This window comes from Rhincodon typus, chromosome 4 (genome assembly GCF_021869965.1).
Source record: "Rhincodon typus isolate 14 chromosome 4, sRhiTyp1.1, whole genome shotgun sequence".
Taxonomy (NCBI): Eukaryota; Metazoa; Chordata; class Chondrichthyes; order Orectolobiformes; family Rhincodontidae; genus Rhincodon; species Rhincodon typus.
This window is the reverse complement of record NC_063335.1, coordinates 29,963,500-29,974,745: the sequence shown is the minus strand read 5'-3', so window position 1 is coordinate 29,974,745 and position 11,246 is coordinate 29,963,500. Positions and strand designations below refer to the sequence as shown.

General features: G+C 39.8%; 1 protein-coding gene across 1 annotated transcript in view; it reads left to right on the top strand.

Moving 5' to 3' along the window:
• The first annotated feature begins 542 nt into the window (after positions 1-542).
• LOC109936882 (tripartite motif-containing protein 55-like) overlaps positions 543-11,246 on the top strand; it is a 97,681-nt gene continuing 86,977 nt past the window's right edge. The window contains exons 1-3 of the mRNA XM_020535491.2: positions 543-683; positions 3,420-3,515; positions 4,827-5,060. Coding sequence (XP_020391080.1) covers positions 543-683; positions 3,420-3,515; positions 4,827-5,060 — 471 coding nt within the window. The remainder of the gene's footprint in view (positions 684-3,419; positions 3,516-4,826; positions 5,061-11,246) is intronic.

Below are 11,246 nucleotides of genomic sequence, written 5' to 3'. Positions count from 1 at the left end.
GGATCGACTGATATTTAGAAAAATGAGGTGGGGATCTCATAGCAACATATAAAATCCTGATGGGACTGGACAGGCTAGATCTGGGAAGAATGTTCCTGATGTTGGAGAAGTCCAGAACTAGGGATCACAGTCTCAGAATAAGGGGTAAGACATTCAGGACTGAGATGAGGACGAATTTCCTCACTCGGAGAGTTGTAAACCTGTGGAATTCTCTCCACAGAAAGTTGTTAGGGCCAGCTCATTCGATATATTCAAGAGGGAGCAGGACATGGCTAAAGGGATCAAGGGGTATAGGGATAGGGCGGGAATGGGATACTGAAATTGCATGATCAGCCATGATCATATTGAATGGTGGTACAGTCTCAAAGAGCCGAATGGCCTACTGCTGCACCTATTTTCTACATTTCTATTATATAGGAATACACATCTAGTGACTGGGATAGGGACAAACAGACAAGTCAGTGGTGTATTTAGTGTGAAGTATCAGAGAGCTGGAATTCAATCTGTTTGTTTGCAGACCAGAAAAGAAGAGGGAGCAACCCATGTGCGAGGAACACGATGATGAACGAATCAACATTTATTGTCTGACGTGTGAAGTGCCAACATGCTCCATGTGTAAAGTGTTTGGGGCTCACAAAGACTGTGAAGTGGCTCCACTCAATAACATTTATAAAAGGCAAAAGGTAGGTCTTAGTTTCCTTTTTCCAGTGTCATCTTGTTCTTGAAAAAATTACTTCTGTCGTTCTCATTTAAGAGATAGGAAAATAATCAGTTCATAGGACTACTCTCCTGTCACTCAATGGAACAGGCTGGACTTATTTTAAACAGTTTTCAATTTAAGACTTACCCTTCATAAGACGATGATCCTAACATGCTTTTATTTGTTGCTTGTTGGGTGTTTTTAAAGAAAACAAGCAGCAGAACTATGACTGTTAGAAATGCTTCAATTTCAAGGTGCAGCTTTTCACTGAAGTATCAGGTATTATGTGGTCGGTGCTTAGATAAACCACTGCACCACTGATTTCAGCCTGCATAAGGTTTGGGGATTTTTATTTCCCATTGTTATGGTACAGTTTATGACTTGCTAACCAATTACCGCATGCTATAGGCACCGAGCAATAAATGAAAGCCTTTGGTTGAATCAATGTATTGATTCCGCACTGAAGTTCTTTGCCACTCACTCAGCCGAGTTCAAAGAGACTAAATACTGGTTAAAAATTCCAATGATTAACTTACAGCTCTTCAGAGGATTGGTTATCATCTTAAAACTGGTCAGTTTTAAATCTGAGATCGATAAAGTTTTGTTAAGGAAAGATAATGAGGGATATGGGCCAAAGACAGGTAGATGGAGTTAGGCCACAGACCAGCTATGATGCCATTGAATGGTGGAATAGGCTGGAGGGGCTGAATGGCCTACTCCTGTTCCTGTGTTTTTACATATGGAATGCATTGCTTTCAGTTACTTACATCGATTAAAATGCAATTATTGTTATTTTTTAAAAACAAATTATTACTTTTGCTGTCCATAATACACAAAACATAAATTTGCACGAGTAATTATGTCAAAACTATCAGCGTTCACTGTTGTTACAACTGTGAAATTGACAGCAACCTTTGCTGTCCACACATACAGCTTAATATAGATCCAGAAGTTACTGTCAGTGATTCCCTGCCTCTCCAGAGGGTGCACTGGTGAAGTTGTCAGAGATAGAAATCTTAAAAATCTTGATGAACTTCTACTTTTCATGCTAATAATTTCTTTTAAACATCGTTGAAAAGATTACATCTTGTTGAATGAACTCTAAAGGAGGTTGCAAAAATGTATTAAGTTACAATTATTGCCAAATTCATTGATCCTGAAAATTTAATTACATATCTGTGGAATGTCAATTTTTTTCAGATTTTAAAAATGTTAAAGCTTATTTCATTTATTTTTAAATTTTCTTTAAGACATTTCATCTTCTACCTTAATCTCATGTGCATGTCACAAGTTTGATGATCCCTTAAAATGTTAATTAGTGAAAGACAATAAGTTCTTTTTACTTTCTGGTTTGCTGTCTATTAGAATTCTTCATATGATTATCTACTTTAGCCTGCTTGATGAGAACACTGTTGCAGGATGTCAGTATAGGAATATTGTTGACACCAAAATGTAATTAATATCAGGAAAGTGAAATCTCCACCATCGACAATGCTAGAGCTTTGTGTGTAACTTTCTTTGAGCTTTGCATATTAAATTGGCAGTTAGGAAATCAAGTGCAATATTAGGTTATTGACTTGCTCACTGAGCTGGCTTGTTTTCATTTAGATGTTTCGTCACCATGCTAGGTAACATCATTAGTGAGATTTCCGATGAAGTGATGTTGTTCTACTCTGCTTGGAATTTATACTGCCTGGTCTTTTATGGAGAGATGTGTTATTTCCAGTTTGGTTCTGTATGGGTTTGTATATGGGGTCCAATTCTATATGTTTGTTGATTGCATTATGAGTTGAGAACCATATACGGGACAGTATAAATTCCAAGTGTAATAGAACAACATTGCTTCATCGGAGGTCTCACTGATGATGTTATCTAGCATGGTGATGAAATGTCTGAACAAAAATAAGCCAGCTCGGTGAGCAAGTCAACAACCTCAACCACAACCTGAGCTACAAATCTTTGCTAAAACCTTAAAGTGCAATGTTAGCATTCATTTCAAGAGGGCTAGAACACAAGAGCAGTGATGTGCTGTTGGGGCTATATAAGGGTCTGATCAGACAGCATTTGGAATATTGTGAGTGGTTTTGGGCCCCATATCTAGTGAAGGATGTGCTGGTGTCGGAGGGAATCCAGGGAAGGGTTTCAAGAATAATCCCAGGAATGAAGGGCTTGTCATATGAGGAGCAGTTGAAGACTCTGCATCTGCATTGTTTTATATAACTTAAATATCTTTTGTTAAACATCATGTAGTTCAAACTCTTAAATTTAATATCACTGTTGGCGCATGTTTGTTGGCAATCTATAATAATTTATCTATCAGCTTCAAATCAGTACATTTATAGACAACTAAATAAAAATCAAAAATTGCTGGAAAAACTCAGCAGGTCTGGTAGCATGTGCGGAGAGAAAGTAAAGTTGATATTTCAGGTCCAGTGACCCTTCTTAAGATCTCCAGCATCTGCAGTTCTTTTGGTGTTTTTTTTTAAATAAAACTGTGTGTCACTTTAATCCTGCTTTTGCTGTTACACAGTATGAGAAAAACCTTATTTGCAATCTTGATATATGATTCTGTCCATCAAGCTATTTCTGTCAATTCTGGATGCACCCTGAAATCTTGTTTCTTACAGTTTCATTCAAAGTAGCATTAAAATCGGAAACTGTTGGCTTCTCCAATGCTCAGTTAACTAATTTAGAATTACATGTTTTATTTTGCGCACAGTCAGACTTCGTTGATGGAATTGCAATGCTGGTGGCAAGCAATGACCGTGTTCAAACAATAATCACTCAGATGGAAGAGACATGCAAAAGTATTGAGGTATTTCCAATTTTTGCAAATGCAAACAATTAGAATGCAAATATTCCAGATATATTTTCATGAGACATTATTTCATTTTTAACAAACATATTTATATCTTAGGAGCTGTACTCTTATTTTATCCTGTTCTCTTGATCCACAGTTGAGTTGTTCTTCAGGAACTGGTTACTAGCCCTCCAAAAATGCTGCTCTGAACTATTGGGACATACAAAAGTTATGCAAATATGAGAAGTTCATAAATAGTCTTCCATTCTTTATGAAGGCAGAACAACCACAGCTCTGCTCAGTATCTCCCTACAACATCAGATGTCACATGACACCAGGTTATAGTCCAACAGGTTTATTTGAAGCCACAAGCTTTTGGAGCGTTGCTCCTTCATCAGGTGAAGTCCCTACAACATGAGAGTGAAAGCTCAACAAGGGGCCACTCGAACCCGTACCCATCACATCACAGCATGGGTGCAGGTGTTCCCGCATATCATGTCACCAGATTTTTAGCATACGCCAGGAAAAGTAACATTTTATCCCTTCTTTAACATGATGATAGATGTAATGCATTGATACATACCAAAAAAATTGGTACTTGAAATCATCCCTAATAAATTTTTTAAATTGCTCATGGGTTGTGGGCATCTCCTGCTGGGCCAGCATTTATTGCCTGTCCCTAGTGGCCCTTGTGAAGATAGTGGTGAGGTGTCTTCTTGAACTACTGCAGTCCATGTGCTGTAGGTAGATCCACAATGCTGTCAGGGAGGGAATTCCAGCATTTTGACCCAGTGACACTGAAGGAATAACGGTATATTTCCAAGTCAGGATGGTAAGTGGCTTGGAGGGAAACTTGCAGTTGGTGGTGTTCCCATGTATCTGTTGCCCTTGTCCTTCTAGATGAAAGTGGTCATGGGTTTGGAAGGTGCTGTCTGGGGATCATTGATGAATTTCTGCCATGCATCTTCTAGATAGTACACACTGTTGTGACTGAGCATCAACGGTGGAGGGTTTGATGCTTGTGGATGTGGTGCCAATCAATTGCTTAGTCCCGGATGGTGTCAGGTTTCTTGAGTGTCGGTGGAACAAATATTAGCCAGCAATCTCTTGAGCTTTTGTTCAAATGAAATTTGTCTGTCCACTTAATATTTTTGGTAGAAAAGGTGCTAATACCCCTGTTAACATTAAAGATAAAGGGTTAATATTCACCAGAAGGGTGAGGTGCTAAATGCCAGGAATCCTTTGTACATTTTCTGTATGTTTGTGGGTGAAGCTGGATGGGATTTGAAAAATTAAACCAAATAAATGAATGCTTCAATGTTCCAGGAGAATAGTAACAGCCAAAAGGAACAAATGTGTGTGAAGTTTGATGGCCTATATGCACTGCTGGAGGAAAAGAAAAAGGAAATGATGCAGCATATCACAATGGAGCAGGAAGAAAAGACACAACATATTCGGTCATTGATTAGGAAATATGCTGAACATCTCGAGGAAGTATCCAAGGTCATTCAGTCTGGATTACAGTGTATGGAGGAGCCTGAAATAGCAGTCTTCTTACAGGTACTGACTTAAACAATGTGACTTCAATGAAAGTGCATAAGAAATCATAGAATCCCTACAGTGTAAGGAAACAGGCCATTCAGCCCATCAATTCCACACCAACCCTCTGAAGAGCATCCCACCAGACACACCCCTTCCCTATCCCTGTAGCCATGCATTTCCCATGGCTAACCCACCGTGCTAAATTGGCAATTTAGTATGGCCAATCCACATAACCTGCACATCATTGGACTGTGGGTGGAAACCAGAACACCCAGAGGAAACCCACACAGGCATGGGGAGAATGTGCAAACTCCACACAGACAATTGCCCAAGGCTAGAATCTAACCCAGGTCTCTAGCACTGTGAGGCAGCAGTGCTAACCACTGAGCCACCATGCTGCCCAGGCAATATCGCCACAATTATACCATACCAGACTTTATTTTGGCAAAAAAGTAATAGGTACTAACTCTCCATTTATTATTAGTCATAATAGCTAAACCTTTTTGTAGAATATTTTGCCACATTTGGGATTTCTATCAAAAAAGTAATACAGGCATTTTCACTGTTTATCTTCTTGTCCCAATGGTGACTTTGGAAATCCACAATATTGTAAATAAAATAAAACAATGTTCTGGTTTAAAAACTTAGGAAAGAGCAGCTTTGAAGAGATATTATTCATGTTTAGTCAAGCGAGAATAGGTGCACATGGAATTTAAATGTAACTGAACATAAATCTTGATGCTAACAGTTTGTTTTCTGTGGGATTAGACTCATGTAATAATAGTATGGTTACAATACAGAAGAAGCCATTCAGCCCATTTTTTCCCCATCAGCTGTCTGCAAGTGCAACTCAACTAATGTTACATTCCTGCCCTTTCCCCATGGTCCTGGAAATTTTCCTCTTCAGGGATTTCTCCAATTCCTTTTGAAAGCCACGATCAAATCTGTCTCGACTACATTCTCAGGCAATGCATTCCAAATCCTGGCCACTTTCTGTGTAAAAAGCTTTTGCCCCATGTCACTGTTGCTTCATTCACGTGAAATGTCCATTCTCTGGTTTTCAATCCCAATGGTTTTCAATCCTAATGCTCTATTTAGACCAATCATGATTTTGAACATCACTATCAAATTTTGTCAAAGCCTCCAGTCTGTGCATTTTAAAACTAATCCCTATCCTCCTCACAAATTATTTGAAAAGTTTAAACTTCTGCCCTGTACAATCAAGCCAACATCATTAATATATATCATGAAAAACAGTGGATCCAATATTAACACACGGAAATCTCACTGTACCCCTACTTCACGTCTAAGAATCGCTATCAAATATTTTTGTTTTTTATGTTGTTCTGACTTTGTATCAATGCCATCTCTGTCCCTTTCACTCAATAAGCTTCAAACCTCATGTCGCACTTATAGTGTAGCTTTTTATCAAGTGCCTGTTGGAAGTCCAATCTCATTAAACTCACCAGTACTCTCTGTTCCCTTCTCAAGAACCTCAATTAATTTAGTTAAACATGATTTGCCTTTAGCAAGTCTGCCTTTCCTTAATTAGTTTACAATTGCCCAAGTTGTGGATTTGTTCTTGATTATTAGTTGTAAAAGTTTTCCCACCACTGAAGTTATATGGATTGGAATTTATTTGATGGATTTACTTTTAAACACGTTTTGAATAAGAATGTAATATCTGTAATTAACCATTCCTCTGCTCCAACCCCATATCTATGGAGAATTGGAAAATTATAACAAGTACCCCTGCAATTTCTATTCTTACTTCGCAGAGTTTGATTGCGTGCATTTCATCTGGTGCTGGTAATTTATCAATCTTAAGTTTTATTAGAATTTTTTTTGTTTGTAAGTTCTTAGCCCATTCAATTTCTCAACTATCTCTTTTTCACTAAGACTTTAACAACATCTTCATCCTTGGTAAAGAGAGATGCAAAGAACTGACTTAATGGCTCAATCATGTCTTTGTCTTCATGATCAATTCTTTTTGGTCCCTAATTAGCACACTCCTTGCACCTTATTACTTACATTTTACTGTTTATATGTCCCGTAATGATAAAAGTTCACTCTCATCACTACTTTTTGAATGGTTTTTGAATTTTTCTGTGATTTACCTGTAAATTTGTTCCACTAGATTTTTGTGATTATTTGGTGGCTAGAATACGGGGTAAATCGAGAATATACTGTAAATCTAGAATGCAGTATACACCTGGAATATAGCATAACTCTAGAGTACAATGCACATCTAGAATACAGCATAAATCTAGAATATAGTGTAAATCTAGAACACAGGACACATTCTTGAATATATTGTAAATCTAGAGCAATATGCATTTCCGACATCTAAAATATGTACATCTAGAATATAGTGTAAATCTATAATGTATCTAGAATAGTGTGCATTCTTGAATATAGTGTAAGCCTAGAATAGAGTGTACATTTAGAATATAGTGTAAATCTAGAGTTCAATTTGCATGTAGAATATAGTGTAAATCTAGAATACAGTGCACATTCTTCAATATAGTGTAAATCTAGAATGCAGTGTGTATTCTTGATCATAGTGTAAATCAAGAATAGAGTGTATGCTGTAATCATACCACTAATGTTTCTTACATTATTTCCTTAACTTCCTCCTGGATATTCTCTCTTCAGAGCACTGTAATAATTTCCTTAATCAATTATAATACCTCTCTCCCTTTCTTCCCTCCCCTATTGTTCTTGACTAATTTGTATGCAGCAATACTTTGTACCCAGTCAAACATAAGAACAGACAAACCCAAGCATTAGGAGTAGGAGTAGGTTTCTTGGTCCCTTGGGCCTGCTCCCAACGCCACTAAGAACACAGCCTCCTCTCCATTCCCACCTACCCACAATAACCTTTCACCCCATTTTTGTCAAGAATATATCTCCTCTGCCTTAAAGAAGTGCAAAGACTGCTTTCACTGCATTTCAAAGAAGAGAGATCCAAAAATTGGCAACACTCTTTGAGAAACAAATTCTCCGCAGCTCTGTCTCAGATGGGCAACACCTTAATTTTAAATAGTGAACCTAATTCTAAAATCTCCCACAAGGGGAAGTGTCTTTTCCGCATGCATTCTGTCAAGATCGTTCACCTGACAAAGGACCAGTGCTCAGAAAGCTTGTGATTTCAAATAAACCCATTGGACTATAACCTGGTGTCGTGTGACTTCCGACTTTGCACACCCCAGTCCAACACCGGCATTTTCACATCAAAGATCCCTTTGGATCCTATACGCTCAAATCAAGTTGCCTCTTACACTTTTGAACTGCAGCAGATACAAACCTAACCTGTCCAACCTTGCCTCAAAAGGTAGCCCACCCATTCCAGGTATGAGGTTAAAAAAAATTTCCTGATCTACTTCCAATGTATTTACATCCTTCTTCAAATAAGGAGACCAATACCGTGTGTAGTATCCCACAATGTGATCTCACAGATGCTCTGTAGAGCTGAATCATAATCTCCCTACTTTTGTCTTCAATTTCCTTTGCAATAAACAGTACCATTTTGTTTCCAAATTCCTTGCTTCATGCAAATTCTCTAAAATCCATGCACTTAGATACACAGATTGCTCTGCACTCAGAGTTCTACACCCCCTCAAGATTTAAATCGTATGCTTGCCTTTTATTCTTCATGCCCAGTGGGCAATTTAACATATTTATACTCCATTTTCCAGATTGTTGCCCAGTCATTCAAGATACCTATCACCCTCTGTTCCTCCTATGTCCTTGTCACAACGCACTTTCTTAGCTATCGTTGTATCATCCGCACGTTTAGTATTCCTTCTCTGAATCATTTTTATAAATTGTAAAAAGTGGAGGCTCCAGCACTGATCCCTGGGGTATACCACTCCTTACACCTTGCCAACCTGAAAATGACTCATTTGGGCCTACTCACTCAGAGATAGTAAGAACTGCCGATCTTGGAGTCTGAGATAACACAGTGTGGAGATGGAGGAACACAGCAGGCCAGGCAGCTTCAGAGGAACAGGAAAGTTGACGTTTCGGGTCGGGACCCTTCTTCAGAAACTGTTTCCTGTTAGCCAGCTAAAGTTGTATCCATGCCAATATGTTACCTCAACACCATCAGCTCATAATTTCTGCAATAGTCTTTGATGTGATATCTTGTTGAATGTTTTCTATCAGCCAGGTCTTCATTGCTGCCATAACTTCATATTCTCATCTGGTTGCCTGTGCCTGCAGCACACCAGCCTTATTTATGAGAATAAAAAAACAGAAATTTCTGGAAAAGCTCAGCAGGTTTGGCAGCTTCTATGGAGAGAAATCAGAGTTAACATTCCGGGTCCTCAGATCTCACCTACCATTCCATATAGACATGCGCCGTGAGCTTAATTTAGATCATATTGCATTCCTTGTTTTCTGACCCACCTCACACAATTACTGCTTCTTGCTCATGAGAGCTATCTGTCTCTGTCAAACCATCATGCACTCAGCTACTGCTACATCCCTGTTTCCAAGCCCTGCCAAGATAGCTTCAATTTACTCCAACAGGAAGAGTAAGTCATCTTGTGAAGACAATTTCTCTCAGCCCTGTTGAGGTGCAACTGCCTGTACAGGTCCCACTTCCCCAAAAACTGATGCCCCAGTATTCTGGCAATCTCAACCCTACCCTTTTGCACCTTCCCACCATCTCTGCATTCATCTGGTCTATCTTCCCATTTCTATTGTCAATGACATAAGATTTTAATGAGTTTTTAACCAGTAAAACAAGAGAAAAGAAAAAATCTTAGGAAGAATTTTGTAATTTTAAAAGCCTGTGACAATGCCAGTGTCATCTACATCGTATTGGAGGGACCCTCAATTAATTGGACTGTAGAATTAATTAACTCTGCTCCTGTCAACTATTTCACTTTCCAAAATGTCAAACAGTATGGCTAATAAGATCAACGTCAACAATTATCTCTGTCGGATCTGTCATTCTACAAAAAAATGGCTAGTTACATTTTACAAAAACAAGGGGCGGTATCTTCCCAGACCCTGAATGCTATTTGGGAAAATTGGGTGAGATGCCGAGTGAGGGGGCCCCCTTGACGTTGGGACAAAAATGTTGCATTTTCCAAACTAGGTATTGGATGTCGAGATTTGACCCTTACAAGTGAGTGGCACAATGTCTATTAATATGATTATCACTCATTATCACCCTCATTATTACTTATCTCATTAATTACTTACTCATCTCACTAATATGCAGTCTCCGATTCTCCCAATCGCCAGATAGAAACTACATATTAAGGATTCCTGACATGTGAGTCAGTGCAGGTACCTGGTGACTCCAGCTCACCACTTACATCGACAGGTTCCACGGGCAGCAATTGCCAGTATTTCACATTGTTAGACATTGGCATCTGACACCATATATCCACAGTACTGTGCAGATATCCAGCAGACCCTGAGGGGCCTACACCTGCCTCTCCATGGCAGCTGGCAGCCAGATGGTCACATGCCAGAGGCAGCAGATTTCCCGCAGCATTGCAGCAGTCCTGCAGCCTTTGTGTTTGGTTACGTCGTCGCCCCGACAAACCTGTCTGCTGCTCCGGGATCTTCCTGTGCATGGCGATAAAATCAGGAAATGACACCAGCACGGGCTCCTCTCCTGCCTGAGGCTGAGCAGGTGCTTGGTCTCTATCAAGCCTCCAAGTGTCAGTGACCTGGGGCATCTCTTCTTCAACCAGCTGTGGAGGTGTGGCAGTGACATCCTCCCCAGTAAGTGCCCCCTGACTGTAATCTAGAAAATGTACCCACCGAGGTGTCAGTGTCTGAGCTGGCGAGCAAGAGCTGGAGGTGGTCCTGCTGCTGCTTCCTTAGAGGGACCCTCGCTCCCTCCCCAAAGGCAGAGGAGGGGATGTGTAGTGGGGCTGGCCTCTTCACTGCGGACACCATGGGCATCCCACTTGTAGTTTCAGGAGATAGACAAAGCATTGTGAGCAAGGGGTAGAAATGATGGACTGATAATAAAACTGGGCCCACAGTGAGGGAACTGGGAGGGTAGCACAACAAAGCACAATATTGATTCAGAGATAGTAGGAACTGCTGGTGCTGGAGAATCTGAGATAACAAGGTGTAGAGCTGGATGAACACAGCAGGCCAAGCAGCATCAGAGGAGCAGGAAGGCTGCTGTTTCGGGTCTGGACCCTTCTTCAGATTTTCTGAAGAAGGGTCCAG